Source organism: Diplotaxodon limnothrissa, linkage group LG7 (genome assembly GCF_057381915.1).
Source record: "Diplotaxodon limnothrissa isolate DT_005_m linkage group LG7, D_limnothrissa_male_GT1.1, whole genome shotgun sequence".
NCBI classification, from domain to species: domain Eukaryota; kingdom Metazoa; phylum Chordata; class Actinopteri; order Cichliformes; family Cichlidae; genus Diplotaxodon; species Diplotaxodon limnothrissa.
The window spans coordinates 49,948,187-49,966,649 of record NC_140602.1 but is presented as its reverse complement, the minus strand read 5'-3'; the positions used below and the strand labels follow the sequence as shown (position 1 = coordinate 49,966,649).

At 40.4% G+C, this 18,463-nt stretch overlaps 1 protein-coding gene across 2 annotated transcripts; it reads left to right on the top strand.

The window, feature by feature from the left end:
- The first annotated feature begins 1,775 nt into the window (after positions 1-1,775).
- On the top strand, positions 1,776-16,688 carry nop14 (NOP14 nucleolar protein homolog (yeast)). Of its 2 annotated transcripts, none has more exons than XM_085358337.1 (19): positions 1,776-1,927; positions 2,304-2,486; positions 4,822-4,956; positions 6,224-6,365; positions 6,666-6,808; positions 6,925-7,053; positions 7,170-7,292; positions 8,067-8,198; positions 8,297-8,621; positions 8,748-8,878; positions 8,964-9,049; positions 9,129-9,264; positions 10,363-10,464; positions 11,473-11,626; positions 11,704-11,863; positions 15,408-15,555; positions 15,677-15,795; positions 15,921-16,076; positions 16,162-16,688. In XM_085358337.1, exons 2-19 carry the CDS (start codon positions 2,304-2,306, stop codon positions 16,253-16,255), a joined length of 2,598 nt encoding a protein of 865 aa, XP_085214463.1. In that variant the 5' UTR covers positions 1,776-1,927; the 3' UTR covers positions 16,256-16,688. The 2 variants fall into 2 exon arrangements, with proteins under 2 accessions (XP_085214463.1, XP_085214464.1); XM_085358338.1 differs by having other exon boundaries at positions 1,776-1,952.
- Positions 16,689-18,463: the final 1,775 nt, after the last annotated feature.

The following is an 18,463-nucleotide window of genomic DNA, read 5'->3' as shown; positions in this document are numbered from 1 at the left end:
GAAAGAAATGCTAACCTAATTTACATGCAGGATCATTGATTTCATGATAATATCCTGGCAAACAGTCACAAACATCTTAAATCTCTTTGCAATAGGTGGCTATGCTTTGATTCATGTGAAAAGTGTGTTTGTGTGGATGTGCTGGCATCTGTTTATAGTACAGCTGTGTTGCCACAATTAATTACCCATAAAATGATGCAGTTATTCATTAGTCAGCCTGCAGTGAAGCTAATGATGTCAGTTTAGCCATGGGAACCTCAAATTGATTTCCAGTCTAATCACCACTCCATGGGAAACAGTGTGTAGGGGGGTTGTGCTTTTCTCGAAAATGTTTAGATCTGTGATGAATCAGTCTACTTCCTGTTTTCAGGTTAGATGAAGAGTTTCACACTTTCACTGTTAAAAACATCCCAACCTTGGGTGCCTCTGGGATTAATTGAGCTGATGATCTGATGGGACATTCTTCCTGGATTCATACAGAAATTATTACTTTGAAATGACGACTGTGAAACAGCCAGGGCTTTCATAGTCTTTACTCTCCTTTCTATCCTTATAGGATCACGTAAATTTTAATAACTCAGACAAATCATGGTCGCATCTCCTCGTCTTAATTCCTTATGGTTGCCCCATGTCCTTCAAACCCTCAGGCCTGATCATTCTCTAGCTTTTCTTCTGTGAACTGTTCATCCTCTGTTCTGTCACTAGCCTTTCAGACTCTAATTAGAGAACCTCATACATGTCTCTACCTGCTACATCTCCACCAGCAGCAGCATTTTGACTCTCACCACTACAATTTTGCAATTCCCTCCTGCTATGTGGTTTAGCAGATTAGTCAACACACGAAACACTCTGTACTTCAGTGAATTATGTTCAGTTGTTTCTGCTTTTAATTTTGGACATTAATAATATACAGCTTTCTGCAGATAGTAAACATTGATGAAAAACCCTAAATTGCAGGACACTGCATTGACCTTCAAAATGCAGTTCCAGTTTATATTTAAGGGGGTCAAAACATTGGGTGTAAATTGGACACAGTGGGGTGTACTTCCTTATAATAAAATTGTTGTGCAGACACAAGGTCAGCATGTTCGTTGCTAGAAGTTATTTCATTCCATTCACTTGTTCTGTTTGGCTTGTTGGGGTCAAAATGAGCTGTCTCATTTTATTCTCACTGGAAGAGAAAAACAGACAAAAAAACAATGAATGAATCCAGTCTGGGGCCTTTCTGTGTGGGGCTTGCATGTTTCTTTGTGTCTGTTTTGTCTTGGTATTCTGGCTTCCTCCCACAGTCTGTGTGGCATCAGGTTAATGAGTGATTCTAAATTGTTGGCTGTAGGTGTGTATGAATGGTTGTCTGTCTCTCTATGATCTGTAGCATACTGGCACATCTCACCCCATTGCCGTGACCCTGAACTGGATAACCAGAACAAATTGGATGGATGAATTGATGGATAGATGGATAAATAAAAAATGATATGCTTGAAAACGCTGCTACAAAAAGTATTTCACAGATTTTGGCTGCTTCTATTATATTGGAATGTTTAGTATTAGTAATATTACCCTTCCTAAGCTACTTTATTGGGCTTTCTTTCAATTTCTTTTAATTTTTCATCCATCTGTATAAACACAGTTTGAATTTGCTACGATAACTGCAGGAGGCTTCGTCTCCACGTCTTGATTTTGAAGGGTGAACTTCCATCTTTAAACTCTAGAGGCGCTGTAGGAGCTTTTCCACCGGAAGTACCTCATGTCTGCTCTATTGTGGTGAACTTTCACCTTAGGCTGTGCACGCTGGAAGAAATGGAACTCAGTGAAGCAACGTGGGCAGGGATATATTAAACAATTATTTCTTGAATTTAGTGTCGCTGAAGCTTTTCCTCCTAATCTTTTGTTCCGCCTGGACTTAATAATCCGACGCGGCTCAAAGGTGAGCACCTCCTGTCTGTGAAAATGTGAGTTTGTTTACAAGCTGCTGACGGTTCACAGTGAAGCTAACTGTCCTGAAAGTAGCCCAATATTTTTTCTTGTGGATTTAACATCGTGTGCTATTTCATTTGGCATTTTCATCTAACAAGTGTGTCTGTTTTGTAAACCTGAATGCTTTAAAAGCTAATTTTTAAGCTAGCATTAACCCAGTATAACGATAACAAAAAATTGTATCCTGTAGAAGTCGCAGGAAAAAAACGAGACTCCCAGGAAGTAAATAAACATAATTAACTATCATAGGATCTAAGATTTAAGCTGTAAACAACCAGAGGAGGGGAAGAGACAGTAATGTTAACTCAGCCATTGCTTTGTTACAGATGGGGAAGGCGCCGAAGAAGAGGAGCCTTGCTGACAAGGTGCGAAAGACCAAAACCTCCTCTGAGATCAAAAACAACCCGTTTGAGGTGAAAATCAACAGAAAGAAATTTGATGTCCTGGGGAGAAAAAGCAAGCATGATGTGGGTCTGCCCGGTGTATCTCGATCCAAAGCCGTCAATAAGGTAAGAGACAGCCCCTATTATGTTTTAATGAACTCACCTGACCTTGTGTTCAGGTGTGAGCTCACTTTAGAGGGATTTGCTGATGCTCAGTACTGTTTTATTAAATTGTATTCATATTTTTGGAAAGACCAGTTACACTGCATTGCGCGACCGTCAGTGCTGAAAACTATTTATCTAAACATCGTGTAAATCATATATGAATTTAACTATTAACTATATCTTTTTATGTTTTGTGTTTTCAAGTCCTAAACTGAAGACTTCCTGCTAACTTGACCTTTAACTTGACAGTTAAAAGTAGAGCTGGGCGATATGAGATTTTTTCATATCACGATATGTTTTTTTTCCATTTCAGGCGATAACGATATCTATCACGATATAAGCCAAATAACTGTTTTTGTAAGATTTAAATGTGCCGTTGCTCACAAGTAAAATGTGAAATAATCAGCAGCTTGTTTTTATTTAAATATTTATTTCCCATAATAAGTTCAACAGGGTAGATGTACTTAAGGAACATGAGACTTTTTCAGATAAATAAAGGCAAATATTGCAAACTACACAAAAGGCAGCCGCTAAAGCGTTTAAGTTTCAAAATAGAACAAATGAAACAGACTAAATTGTCAATTCCACTTAGAAACAAAATATTAATTCTAAAAAGAAATCTTAGTTTGTTTAACAGAAGAACAGACAAAACTGACTAACTTTTGTCAATATCAAATAAACTGAGAACTAAAAGGAAATTCTCAATCTCTCCTTGTTGTATAGCTGAGCTTTTCAAACAGTTTTAACAGTTACTTTAGTCTGACAAAAGCCGAATGACGAATTAGCGCTTCCAGTCAGAGACTGAGGCTACGTCCACACGTACACGGGTATTTTTGAAAACGGAGATTTTCCGTTTTCGTTTTAAAAAATAATCCCGTCCACACATAAAGGCAGAAATGAAGGAAAACGCTGCTATGAACATGCCAAAGCAGCAGGTGGCGCTAGATTCCTAACCGTGCAGAAATGTTGGCCAATCAGAAGTCTAGAAGCCTCGGTGGGAAAAAGTAAACAAAGCTGGGGCATAGAAGCAGAACCGAGTCGTATGTGTGGAGGGACAGTAACTGTGTGTATATGTAAGCATTTAAACACTGCAGAGAGTACAATTAACAGTAACAGTATTGTAGAAATTCATTTCACCGAAACAATAACGTGGCGCACAGTGTGACGCATGCACCAGTTTATTGTATTTCCAGACTTGCTTTCAGCACAATTTACAGTGCATGCTACTCTGTTTTTTGTCAGACTTGAAATAGCCGAAATACCTTCACACTACGGAACTTCTTTGGCTCTTCCGTTCGACAATCTCTCCGGCGTTGGAACCATCATCTGTTTTCTCTTCGGTCACGCTCGGTTGATTTTTCTAGTCGGCACACTCACTTCCTCCATTATGCGCTGGCTGCTTCCCAAACAAACACACGTGCGGCTTGGCACTTGTGCTGTACGTAACAAGTCACGCGACGTGACGCTGCGGCTGTGATTGGTTCGGCTCTGCGCTACTTAATTTGGATTGGCTGACCTTTTTTTTTTTTTTTTTAAGAGGACAAGAGCGGCGAGGTCTATCGCGATAGCTTAATTTCTCTATCGAGTAAAAGTTATATCGCGATACATATCGTTATCGTTCTATCGCCCAGCTCTAGTTAAAAGCTTTTCAAGGTTCAAGGTTCTTTATTTGTCACATGCATAGTTATACAAGTATAACACACAGTGAAATGTAGCCTGACACGCTCCTCGACATGTGCAAAAAAATTGGGGTGGGGGGGGGGGCGGTGTAGAGGAAGAACATTATATATATATATATATATATATATATATATATATATATATATATATATATATATATACACATTGGGTGAATGTGCAGTAGTAGCAGCAAGCAGGTGAATTCTGTACATTAATATGAATAGACATCTGAATAGACATTTTCTTACCTGTTTTGTATATAAGCTCTGCTGCTTAAGCCAAAATCTCCAAAGATCCAGAGAACTGAAGCCACAAACTTTTCTGTTCTGGCAGCGTTTGCTCACAGCTCGCTGTGCATTTAACACTATCTGTGCTGTGAAGCCTGGTGCTCACACAGTCATGCTGGGAGAGGGACTTTCTGCAGGAGTCACTGAGAGGGTTGTAAGAACAGAGAGAGCCGTGAACTGGTCTAAATACAAGCAGAAGTGCTAAGAAAAGTAAAATCTTCATCATTTGTTGTTTCTAATTTGTGTGATTTATTATTATTTTTTGTTTTTTAAATTGATAGGGTTTAGGCAGCTTGTAATTAATAAGCAGTTCTTTTTTTAATTTATAGAGAAAAGAGACCCTGCTGAAGGAATACAAACAGAAGAACAGATGCAGCAAATTTATTGACAGACGTTTTGGAGAGTATGACACCAAGATGGCACCCGAAGACAAAATTCTCCAGAGGTTCACGATGGAGAGACAGGTCAGTGATGCGATGTGTTTATTGCTGCCTGAAAGGACACATTGATCATCAGGTTGTGAAATAAAGAATAGATCAAATAAGCCAAGCATTTAGTGATTAACATGATTTCTTTCTTTTTTGTGTGTGTTACTTTCGTCATTGTGGATATAGCATCAGTCGTTTACTTAATCAGTGTGTACATCCTCCATAACTCATTAGATTTGCTATAAACCAGTCATGATGTGATTCAAGTCCAGACCTGAGAAGTTTAACAAAAAACCTGCATTTAACTTTTTGTGAATTTCAGACATTTTTTTTTCTTTTTTCCAATTAAAAAAAACCAAAGTCTCGTCACTTCCTTTTTATGGCCTGAAATGTTGATTCTAGACCTCTTAGTGAAAGAAACGCCTTGAATATACAATCTGACAAGGACACAAACAACTGGAGACATGACAGCTGAGTAGTTGTTTCTATCAAACTTATTTTGAAGTTTGCCGCATGCATAGATGGTGCATTGTAACGTAAAGCTCAGGTTTGAGGACCCATTCACTGTGTGATGATGAAATTTACATAACTCCCTAGTGGACTCAAAAATGAGAGAAGTAGAGTCGAGGCTTAAGTGACTAAAAAATCTGGTGCATTCTTAAAAAGAGGAAGTATACAGGCCAGCTCTGGACTGGTCAGAAGACCACAGAAGAAGAGTAAAATAGAGGATCATTGAATTCTTTGATGCAGGAAAAACGGTTCTTGTCAAGCCAAGAACGCTCATTTCTGCTTCCAGTGTTATGCTGCAAAATCAGTGCTGTGCCTCAAAGTGTGGATTAATAATGACCCAAAAGAAACATCAGAAGCATCCCAAGACTGTCTGAAGGCAAAGATTTTGATTATGGTCACATAGCCTACTGATTTCATGCCATCTGTGTGTGCTGTTTACTTACTAAAGAGAAAACTGGATACAGGAAGACCCACAATTGCGCAGCATCTGAAGGTGGCTTCAGTAAAGGCCTGATAGATCAATTTTTAGTTTTTCTAATTCCTTTAGAGCCTGTATAAACTAAATGCAGTTTATTCTTCATTGCAGCCTTGGCTCACTTCTAATCTATCACAGCATAATAACGACTGTGTTTAAATACTTGTTGACCTAACTGGTCATGTTAATACTAGACTTACAGGCAAAGATTTGTCGCTTCTTTTGTCCAAGCTGCATAATGAAAAAAGTGAAAATAAACTGGCTTGTGCACAGATGTACCAAACCTACACCTTCTGTTACTTTGTATTTTATTATTAGCGCGTCCATGAGAAGAAGGACGTGTACAACCTGAATGAGGAGGAAGAGCTGACTCATTATGGCCAGTCTTTGGCTGAAATGGAGAAATTCAATGATGTTGTGAATAGCGATGATGAATCAGAAGAAAAGGGTCTATTGTCTGGTGAGTCTGAGTGCCAGATGAAGGGATTTTTTCCACATCTACATGGTTCTTATATTCCTGTTGTACCTTGAATCCATTTTCATTTAAATACTTTGATATTTTAATAGTCACTGTTTGTTATCCTCCAGATAAGCTCACCTTGATATGGGGGGAATTAATGTTAATTAATTTTCCTGCATATTCCCAAACATGTTGCCCATCTTTTTTCATTCCCAGCCCACAGCTTGGAGTGAACACGAGTGTTATTATAGATGACAGAGCTTGCATTTATTAGTGACATTATTTTTCTTTCACACCTAGCTGAGCTCACTGCGTCCCACTTCGGAGGAGGAGGTGGTCTCCTCAGGAAGAAGGCATTGGGGGAGGAGGAGGAGGGAGGCCAGAGGGCAAAATCCAGGCAGGAGCTCATTGAAGAGCTCATCCAGAAGTCCAAGCAGGAGAAGGTAAGGCTTCGGTCCTGCTGATGGATTTTGGCCCATGCTGCCTTTGCCTGTCATATTGTTGCACATTACAGACTTTGCTAAACTGCTAAGGGCTGATGTCTGGGGCTTGTTTTCAGAGGGAACGCCAGGTGCAGAGAGAGGAGGCCCAGGAGCTGACCGAGAAGCTGGATCAAGACTGGAAGAACATACAGTCTCTGATGGTGAAAAAGACGCCCAAAGCTGACAAACAGGAGGAGAAACCCAAAGTAGGAATACACAAATGAGTCTGCAAAAAGACCATTCCACCCAGATGTGTGTGTGTGTGTGTGTGTGTGTGTTTTTTTGTAATAAATACCTTTTGCTTCATGTTTGTGTTTTCTAGCTGGAGGAATATGACATGATGGTCAGAGAGCTCGGCTTTGAGATGAAGGCTCAGCCCTCAGAGAAGATGAAAACTCCAGAGGAGCTAGCCAAGGAAGAGAGAGAGAAGCTGCAGAAACTCGAGGTACATTTGCTCTGTGGAAATTTGCCTTGTTGTCTGCAGCTGTCAAGCACTTTGATATTATTGTCTGTGAAGGTTCTCAGTCATCCAGGTCATCGTAGTCAAAGGAGCTTGCAAAGAAAAGCGTCTGGACTTCTTTAAGTTGCAACTTAAAGAAGTCCAGACGCTTTTCTTTGCAAGCTCCTTTGACCACTTTGATGTTAATCGCCTGATCTTTCTTTGTTTTTTTTCCTTTTTAATTGAAATCAGGTTTTATTCTCAGTCTTTAAAAAGAGAAAATACCTCTTGATAGACACATCATTTTAATGCAAAGACATCACTGTCCCAATAAATCGAGCTCTCAGCTAACAGGAGCCACGTAGAAAAGATGCTGGAAAGCCACATTGTAGCATTATACGATGCAGCTCTTACATTTTGACAGGAGAAGTAGCTTCTTGCTCTTATGACAGTCACGTCAAAGGCAGCATTCAAATGCAGTTTGACCTTGTGAGATCTAAGTACCTGTAATCCTTAACCCCTTCCCTATCCTATCAGAATCTGTGATTAGTTTTTCTCCTTTCAAAAGTCTTCCCCTAAGTTTGGGAATCATGGGACAATGTAACTAACAGAAACCAATAACTGTACAGGTTTTCCAAAAAAAGCAGCTTTGCTGTTCTCCAGATTGCAGGGTTTTGAGTTACGGTCACCTGAGATCGCCTTGAGATTTTACTTTAATGGTGAATTTAATTAGAGAAGTAATTGATAACGACCAGTTGCCATCATCTGATCTTTCTACAGGCTGACCGTCTCAGGAGGATGATGGGAGAGGAAGTCGTGGAAGGTGCACAAAGTCAGATTCACTTCTCTGCTGATGACCTCAATGACGGCTTCGTTCTGGATAAGCATGACAAGAAGACTCTGGCTTATCAGGTGTGAGACGACACAATGCAGAACAGTTTTGTTACTTTGGGTTATTCCTCCTAGTATGACTGTTGATTTTTATCTTAATGTGTTATTCCTATCCATAGGATGGAAAATGGAACATGGGGGAGGAGGAAGAAGAAGAAGAAGAAGATGAGGCTGAAGATGAAGAAGGAGAGGGCGAGAGCAGTGAGGAACAGGAATCGGATGCAGAGGAGGATGAAGTTGAGGAAGAAGAAGAAGAGGAGGAGGAGGAAGAAGAGGAGGAGGGAAGTGGTGAAGATGATGGCCACTCAGACCTCGAGTCTGAGCAAGAAAGCGAAAATGAGGAGGAGGAAGAGGCCAGCCCCAAGCCGAAGAAGACTCTCAGCAAAGAGGAAGTGAAGGCCCAGCAGGAGGCAGCCAAAGCAGAGCTCCCATACACATTTGCTGGTACCAGAATTTATTACTCATTAAAATAAAATTAAAAAAGGCAGATTAGTGTCATGTTTAGTTATAGTTAGTTCTTTCCCTTACAAAATATCCAATACTGTATTGTTCTTCTTCTTCCTCTCACAGCCCCTGAGAGCTACAACGATCTGAAGGATATGCTACGTGGTCACACCTCTGACAACCAGCGCCTCATTGTGGCCAGAACTCAAAAGAGCAACCACCCCAGTTTGGCTGTAGGCAATAAACTCAAACTGCAGGTACAGTTACAGAGTTGGATGCACATGTGTGATGAGTCGGCAGCTTTCACCGTTATGTGAATTCACAGAGCTCTCTCTGTTCCAGAAACTTTTTGGCTTTCTGTTGGAGTACATCGGAGAGCTGGCCACTAGGAGTCCACCTGAACTTAGCACCATTGATAAGCTCATACCGTGAGTTCAGAAAGAGGCTTCAAAATATTTAGTCCTTGAAATAAAGACATTTCTTTACCTTTTGCAAATCCCTCTGCAGCGAGGTGTACGCTCTGTGCCAGATGTTTCCAGATGCAGCCTGTAAGGCTATGCAGAGCATCCTCGGAGATGCCGCTCATAGCATGGAAGAGACGCTTGAGGTCAAAGGTCACGCAGCTTTCCCTACACTAGACATGGTATGAATTACTTACTTTGATTGTGGTAAATGTTTGATGTTCACCGTGGTGTTTATAGATTTTGGAGTCTTTAAATGTCAGCTCATTCAGGGACTGACTGATTCGTAGGCCTGCGCCATTCTCGCTTCAGGTAGAATCAATGTTTGAATCAATGTTAAGACCTTCCAGTGTTATATAAAGAAAACTAGTGATTCATCTTTAAGCAATAGAGCTTCTTACAGTTTGATTTCATCCCAGCTGATTTTGATCAGTGCTTGTACCGTGACCTCTTAACACACTACACAGAACTTTTAACTCAGCTGCACTGCGTGCGTGAGTGAGTAATACTGCCATGTTAGTCATGAGAGGCTGATTGAAAGTACTGGTTCTAAAATGTATATATTTCTAAAGAGCAGGTAGATTCTCTCTATATAATCTGTTAACTTATTATCATTGTCTCTGAATGATGGATTGAGCAGTGGCCCATTTCCTGTTGTGGGGATCATTGTGTGTCAGGCTATGATGATGAGTAGGCCGCAGTGGTTGCACTGAAACAAAGTTTAGCCTGGTTTAAATGGTTTCTTTAGTAATTTGATTTAGTTTTGATGAAAAATCAATCTGCACTGTAAATATTGCTCACTAACCCACTGCTGTGATTAAAAGGGGAATAAAATGAGAGTTGACTGCCAATCTGTTTAAAGGCCTGTTATTTGTGCCTCCGTCGCTCAGTCATCCCTCACAGTAAAAGCCAGCAAGGCATGCTGCGAATCATTCACTCTGCTGCCCTGAGCCTGGGGTAAGAACTGAAGAAGAGCTGGATGAGCTTACTTTTATCAGATCCTCTCTTTGCTCATCTGATTCTGGCAACTCAACAATCAGACACTGTTCAAACTGATATTAGTCAAAATGTAACTAGGACTGTGTAGAAGTGCAACTGTTTTCTTAAAAGATTTAATAGACGTTTAACGTTTGATGTGTTATGTTCAGGATTTAAGTGAATGCTTTGGACTTTGTCCCAGATGTTTTTAAAGTAGGATTAATAAAATTAATTCTCTAATGTAAAGACACTTATTATTGTATATGTTGCACCTTCATTTGTATATTTCCTTCTTTTTTAAGCTCATCTACCTTAAGGTGACAGCCCTGCTGTTTCCTACCTCAGACTTCAGGCACCCAGTTACAACTCCAGCGCTGCTTTTCATCAGCCAGGCTCTCACCAAGGTACACACAGACATTTTAATATTTTTACATATCTTTTAATATCTGTGTTGTTTGAGCAGTTTGGGATCTTATCGAGTGTTGAACTTGCCTAGCTGCTACCGTGTGTGTGTGTGTGTGTGTGTGTGTGTGTGTGTGTGTGTGTGTGTGTGTGTGTGTGTGTGTGTGTGTGTGTGTGTGTGTGTGTCATTAATTACTTTTCTGTGGAACTTCAGAAAACAGTTGCTGTTAAATGTCAGGAGGCCATCACATTGAATCCTGGTAGTCCTTTCTATGTTACCAACAGACATACACGAACACACGTGCACATATTTTGTCCTTTCCATACACACACGAATGCTTACCCACACATCACTTGAGGCTACAATTCTAAACAGGTAAAAATCAGAAGTTAAATCAAAATAATATTTAGAATAGACCTGTTCAAAATGCCAAATATACACTAGATGACAATCTCTCTCTTTTCATTGTTCTTGCTAGAATTGTACCAAATAGACATTAAGCCTCGGTTGCAAATTAACCAAATGCATATATATCAGAATCAGAATCAGAATACTTTATTAATCCCGAGGGAAATTAGGGTTACAGCAGGCAGCACGCTAATGGCGCATGCGCACTTACAAAGGAACCTTCTGACCAACTTTACACAAACATCACATTGGGGAGACATGTCAGGAAGGTAGGCTGATAGGAAAAAACAACGAAAATACACTACATGAGGTAAGAGGAGGAGAAAAAAAACTCCACTCAGACTGAGCTCCTAGTGGGAGAACAGTTTGATAACAGAAAAAACAAAAAAAATTAATTTAGCATAGCGTTAGTAAACTTTTCCAAAGATCATGAAATGATGAGGGACGAAGTCCATGCTCCTTGTTATGTGAACATTCTGTAAGTTATTTGAAACAAATATGTGTTTGAGTTTGACAAACGCATTTTCTTTCCAGATCTGTCTCTCTGTGTACAGTAATCCTGAATCTTGTGTGCTTGTGTCTATGTCTTGTAATTTTTCAGTGCCCAGTGAGATCATTACAGGACCTAACATCAGGTTTAGTTCTGTGCTCTCTGGGAGTGGAGTATGTCTCTTTTTCAAAGCGCTTCCTGCCTGAGCTCATCAACTTCCTGGTTGGGACGCTACACCTGGCAGTGCAGGACAAGGCATCTTTGGGTATGACACTTTTATACGGCAGGTATGCTTTGTTAAGGTGTGAAACTGACCTGACATACTCTGACATTGTGTTGCAGGTTACATTGTGGTGCCACCCTTCAGAGCATCAGGAAAATACAGCGATCTTTTAGTGCTGTCATCGTCAGAGTCCTGCAGGAGCTGGAGCAAAAAAAGCCTCCCACTCTCTGCTACTCAGCAGCTGGACCTCGAAAACGACCCTGATAGAGATACCCACAGGTAAAACATGACCCTGCTTGTTCAGTCAAGTCTAGTTCAATGCTTCTTTAATTCTTAAACAAGCACTGGGCATTATTAAAATGGTCCAATACAAATAATCGCTTTGGCTGTTCTATGTAGATTAGAAAATATCTGCATTTATCCCTAAAATTGTGAAATTAAGTGTTATAGCAGCCAAAAAATGGACAGCAGCTTAGCTTAATAATATAAATACAATATAGATACTGTACAGTAGAGTTAGCTGTAAAGTAGTGAGGTGAAGTAAGGTTTTCCAAAAATCAAAGCAAACAAACAAGAAACCCTCCACAAACAGATGAAACCAGTGTAACTTTGGACATAAATCAAGATGAAATATCTCGGTTGGTTTTGAAGGGTTAGTGAAGTTAGTTGAATTATAACACTGGCAACGTCTTTTAGAAGAGTTTGGGGTAAGTTGTTCTTAATGAAAGTGCTGATTCAGGGTCATTCAGTGAGACTGTTGCTGTAATTTGGTAAGGAGAAGACAAAACTGCAGCCAATAGACTGTATTAGCCTTTTCCATTAGCCGATGTGCCATGCTGCATGTGAATAATCCTAATAAAGACCTTTAGAGGGGAAGAGTGACGTGCAGAATTACGTTTGATCATCACCTGTTGCCAGCGGAGTTGTTCAGCTGTTTTCCAGCTGAGACTCCAACCACAAAACCTCCTGGTAAGAACATGGAGGATGGATGCAGACACGCGGTTTATGCCAAAATTAGAAAATTTCTTTGTTAGAGTAGCCGAATAAAACAACAACAAATCTGTAAATCTAGGAGTGCCATTGTTGACTATTGAAAGTGTAGTATGTATGATAACCATGTAATAACAGAGATTAACACGTTCCTGGAGACAGTTATAGGCACAGTGGGAGGACAGAGAGGGAGTGTGAGAAAATCCTTTGTCTTCTCCTTCACACTGTTCATGATCAGTTTGGATCACCAAAAAGGAAATAATTAGATTAAAAAAAACGGAGCCACATTAAAAAAAGTTAATTTGTTGTTTTTTTTGTCTTTTTTTTCCTGTAAGGACAAAACTGAAGCACACAAGCGTGCATTCATACGCATCTTCTCTGTAACTGGCTGCATGTTCCACAGTGCTAATGCAATTATTGTGTGATAAACATGCTCATTATTATTACAGCCACCGCTGTTTGCATCTGATAAACCTAAAATAGGCCTTCATACTTGGTTTACCTGGATACGCTGAGTGGCTCAGAGCTGATTTATCCACTTGTGTGAATTCGGGTGAGTCGCCAGCACGGTTTCACACAGCAGCTGGTGTGTGGGCACAAAGCTAAGCTTCAGGCTTCAGCAGATCATGATTGTGCACAGTTTGTCAGAACATACATTTTTATTCATGCTCAACTAAAACGAATACTTATTAATGTATTGTAATGAGTGGTAATTATCGATAACATTTCATTAAACATGCAGAGACATAAATACAGCAGCCACTGGTTGTATTTATGGGGGGAAAAATTTAAAAGAGCCTCCAAAATATGGAGGCCAAGTCAACACCTTGAACTCTATAATGTCCTTCAAACCAGCCCTGAACCATTTCTGCAGTGGGCCTGCGATTGTTCTCAGTGTCATTAGGGAATGCTGTTGCCATAAAGAAGTGTAAATGTGAGGGGTATGGGTGAGAATAACATCCAGATGATGCTGGATGTTAACATGGAACATCCAGGGTTTCTACTTCCACTCGCCTTCTTCACACTGCCGTCTTTTCCCATAAAAAGAACACATTCACAAAGATGTCCACGCGATCTAAAAGAAGGATACCATTGCAGTGAGATAATCAGTGTTATCCACCTTAGCTTTAATTTCATGGCTGATATATGTATTATTCCAATTTATTCCTCAGTCAGTTTTGAGCTGCTAATCATTTTGATGTACAGTTTACAAAGGGCAGGTCGTGTTTTCCAGTATTTGTGTTCCTAATGACTCAGAATGAGTCTTGATCAAATAGTACTCAGTGAGTCATCTTTAAATCCTGTGCCCTGGGGTCTGATCAAGTCCAGTTCTCCCACAGTGTTATATACGCCACTGCATGAGAGTCCCTCTGCTCAGTTTCATAGTATAATTTCTGCATTCCTTGAGGCCGTACAGTGACACATGCACACAAGCAGCTGTGTGTGAAGAGGCCAGTGGGTGTGGTAATTACTTCTGGGTGATAAAGCAGGCGAGGATAGTGAGTCTACACTGAAGGTTAAAGGGTGTCTAAAATGTGTAAAGATGGAGGCGTGCAGTGTCACACAGAAAATTGAGCTAATGCTTTTAGAGAGGTCAATGACTCCCTGAAGTCTGGAACCCGTGGACGTCACCAAATGCTGCATTTCCTCCTTGAGATGGTCTGGAAGACGATTACCGTAGCTGCCTTCAGCTTCTTGTTTGTGGGTCTTTGTGTCCCGGTTCCAAAAGCAGCCGTATATCCTACAACCCGGCCTCCACCATGTTTGTAATTTGTAGTTCTGAGTGACATGTATAGACAGCAGGCAACAGTTACCGTATGTTTCGGACCATAAGACGCATTAAGCGAAACAAAACAGTCAGATAAGTCAAACTTTCCTCGACTCATTCTTCTTGCTTCCTCCACTTCCGTGCCATTGATTCATTAATGTTAAACTCTCTCGCAGCTGCTCTATTCCCGTGTTGTTGCAGTATATTAATGACTAACCTTGTATTGTGGATGGATTATCTCAGTTGTTCTCCTGACTGAAGTTTGGTCCGTTTACAGCATCCTGCCATGCGATTGCATTTGTCTCTAACCATCGGGAACCCTCACATTAACTTTTATCGAGTGGAAAAAAGTTAGCGTTCATCCTCCAGCGTCACTGTGCTTATGTTATGCTAACATAGCTGTGTCGCTAGCAATCACGTCAGCTAGTTCAACTTCAGTAACCCTACAAACATCACTGCTGTTTAGTTTTCTGCCTTCATTTAAACTTTTCATGGATGCCTGGATGTTAAACATAATTGTTGCACCTGGTAAACGCTGATTGTTTTATTAAAGATGAAAGAATTTAGACAGTTTTTAACTCTCAGTGATGCCACAGTGTTCGTTTGACTTTGGGACCTGAAGACGACAGAGTTTAGGACCCAGATTGCTCTTCAAGGCTCCTGACTACGGTAGCCGTAATGCTCAGACAATCCATCAAGCAGTGCGGCTTCATAGCTTACCAAAGTCGTACTAAAACATTTTTTTTGACAGATTTTTAAGCGCTGCGTACCACATAAAATTGGTTCGAGGTCCGTGAGCACAACCAGAATTCAAACATAAAGCACACCGGATTATAAGGCGCACTGTCAATTTTTGAGAAAATGTAAGGATTTTAAGTGTGACTTATAGTCCGGAAAATACGGTACTTGTAAAATCAAATGTTGCGATCTGCACGTGCAGCAGTGTTTGAAAGGAAGTCATATGTGTGAAGTGAGAACTGAGCTTCAGGACCTGAGGTATATAGAGGCTAATTAACATGAGAAAAGTTATAAAACTGAAATGTTCATAATTGTGTTTTTTCACAGGTTAACGTGTTTGTCTACTTGCCTCGACCTGGTGAAGAGGTGCTGCTTGCTCTACAAAGACCTCCCCTCCTTCACACACATCTTTCAGCCAATCAGAACGCTTCTTTCAAAACATCTTTCCACCCAAACATTACCAGAGCCATTACAGGTTAGTTACAGATTTGTGCTGATTTTTTGTTGTTTTGTTTCTTTTTGGGGTTTTTTTTATTTTTATTTTTATCTTAATTGGATGAATTTTCTGTGTTTAGTAACAGTGTTTGTCATTGCAGGAGCTTAGCAGTGAGATCGTGGAGGCCATTAGCAGTATGCCTGTGACTCAGAGTGCGCTTGTTTTTGACAAGAGAAAGCCTATTCCTCTGAAGCTGCTCACGCCCAAGATTGTTGAAGTGTAAGCACCAAAATAAATTGCTCATCCAAATCGAGCAGTTCAGATTGTTCAGGTAGCCAAAGATTGACAATGGATGTCTCCCCTCTTTTTTTAATATTTCGTGTGCCATTTTTGGTTATTATCAGGCTGGACTATGGAAAGAAGCGTGGCAGCACCAGAGAGGAGAGAGAGAAGGAGCGACTAAAGCATAAATACAAGAGGGAGTTTAAGGGCGCTCTGAGAGAGATCAGGAAGGACTCACGCTTCCTGGCCAGAGAGAAGCTCAACGAGGTCATGAACAGGTGTGGATACAACTCCAGCATCTGTTCAGAAATGTTCATGCTTCTCTTAGTAGACGATTTAACTTTTACACATTCTGTGTTTCAGGGATGCAGAGAGAAAGAGAAAAGTGAAAGAGCTAATGGGCAGTCTGGCCACCCAGGAGGGAGAGTGGAAATCCCTGAAGAGGAAGAAGAAGTGAAATATTTAATCTCCACCAGTTCTCCCCATTGTCTGATCATTTTCAAATGGATCTCTCCAGTTCAGCTGTGGATCACATGTATAAGGTTGAAATATATGGAATATACAGCTGAGAGTTCTCTGTCATGATTGCACACCATGTTATCACATATTCCCATGTAGGCGTTTGATGTGACAATTGGATACTGCTGTTGGAAGTGTCAGTCCACAAAGGAACAGAGGAGTGAATATTTTGCTCGCATTTTCCCTTTTTTTAAAAACCAGAAACCATCACAACGTTATGCTGTTGTGTGTGCTGTCAACAGTGGCTATACTTTTCCAATAAAGAAGGTCAGGGTTACTCCCACTATGATAAAAATGTAAATAAATTTACAGCACATGGATCAAGCTGCATCGGTCTTCATTTTAAATGTTTAATGTTCTGTCGTATAAAACACCTGGAAACAGCTGCATGGTCTTCACATTAATGCAGTCCTGCACAAATTGAAAGGTTGTGGTCTTAGCAGGGTTATGGTAATAATTTATTACTTAGCAGCCTTTATTCATAAAAAGCTTAAAAACAAAGTATTTTATTATGTACTAAATATATATTAAATATAACTATTTTTGTTCACTGCAACATGGAAACACGAGGCCGTCAAATGTATCTTTACAAATCCAGTCTGAGTGAAATGATTTGAGCGATTCTGAGAATCGTTTGCCGATGCGGTTCTTGATGATCTCGGTGGTTTATCTCGCTGTGAGTGGATTTTAGAAATCAGGTCGCACGCATCACAGGACAGTTCAAACACTTTGAATTCAGACTGCAGCTGGGCAATTGACACAATACCAAGAACCTGAACAGGAAGCAGGCATTCAGATGATGTGGGTTGGTACACAGACGTTGCGTGTATGGTTTGATTGGTAGGAAGGCAGGAAATGTTGGTTAAAAAGGCTTCGGTGTGGTGTTTAGTGGAGATGAATTTTCTCTTTGAGTTATGTTGCTGTTACATGCAGACACGAACACAACAGCAAGATCTGCTCACGCCTTAGCCGATACAAAAGTTCATTCAGGACTCACATTAGCTTTGGAGCTGTCGTAGCCAGCGTAATATTTTGTTTGGGTACATTTCCGCATTTTTCTTAAAAACATGCTCACCCAGTAAATCCTAACCATCTCCAGAAGTGTATTAATGCTGGTGTCCAGCAGTGTTCTGGTCTCCATGCTTGCCCCCACCCTGCTTTTGCTTACCTTGTCCATTTGGGTCATTTTCATGCCCTCTAGCTGTTTCTCTGTTGATCTTTTTGCAAGCTCTCATCACTGCCAGTCAACTGCATGCTGATCTGAGAGTGGAAGGTTATTGTGCTTACTCCTGTGCACCTTTAGGGAGTCACACTTGCTCATGTATCATCTGTTGTCCTCTTAAACATTAAAGACAGCTGCTACCTAGATCCGTCTCCATGTTGTGCTGATAGGAAGTCTGCTTTAGGAGGCAGACCAGCAACATCATGCCAGAGAAATCATCTGAATTCTCTGGCTTTCTTGAGACTTTATTATTTAGATATGAGGTTTGATCAAAAATTGCAATCTAGCTGATTTCTGCTTAGAAACTGTGGACTCCTGGATTTAATTAAATTAAAATCTGCTTGGGGGTAGCTGGAGATTCAGCTCTCACTACCAGCAATGATTCTCCATGAGAAACTTGGAATTAGAAGTTGACCTTTGCTCCTGCAATGTTTGAGGACCATGATGGTTGGAGCCGGACTTCCAGCGAGCGGTCTTAGAATAGCAACGTCCCTGGAAAAGCCACCTGGACATGCCTGAGAAAAGGATCTTAAACAGAGATGTGAAGCAGGTAAGCTTCCTGATTTTTATCGGTGTATTAGCTTTTGAGCACAGCTAATACACCGCTTGCCACTGGGTTACTGTTAAATGTGGACGGTGTAACAAAACTAAAACTCGGCTGGGCTGAACGATAAAAACGGAGGATTATCAACTACGGCATGAAAAAAGTGTTGAGGAAACAGCAATATGAATGCTACTTTGTCTAGTGTTTAAGAAAAAAAGGTTAATAAAAATCTAAACAGCATTTAAAAATAGTCAACTATTTCTGCTTTTTTTAGGCTCCTCCCACCAGATAGGCATGCAAGTACAAATATGTACTTTTATCGTTATGGCCCACATGAAATCTGAACCACGCACACTAGTTATCCTGTGCATCTTATTTTC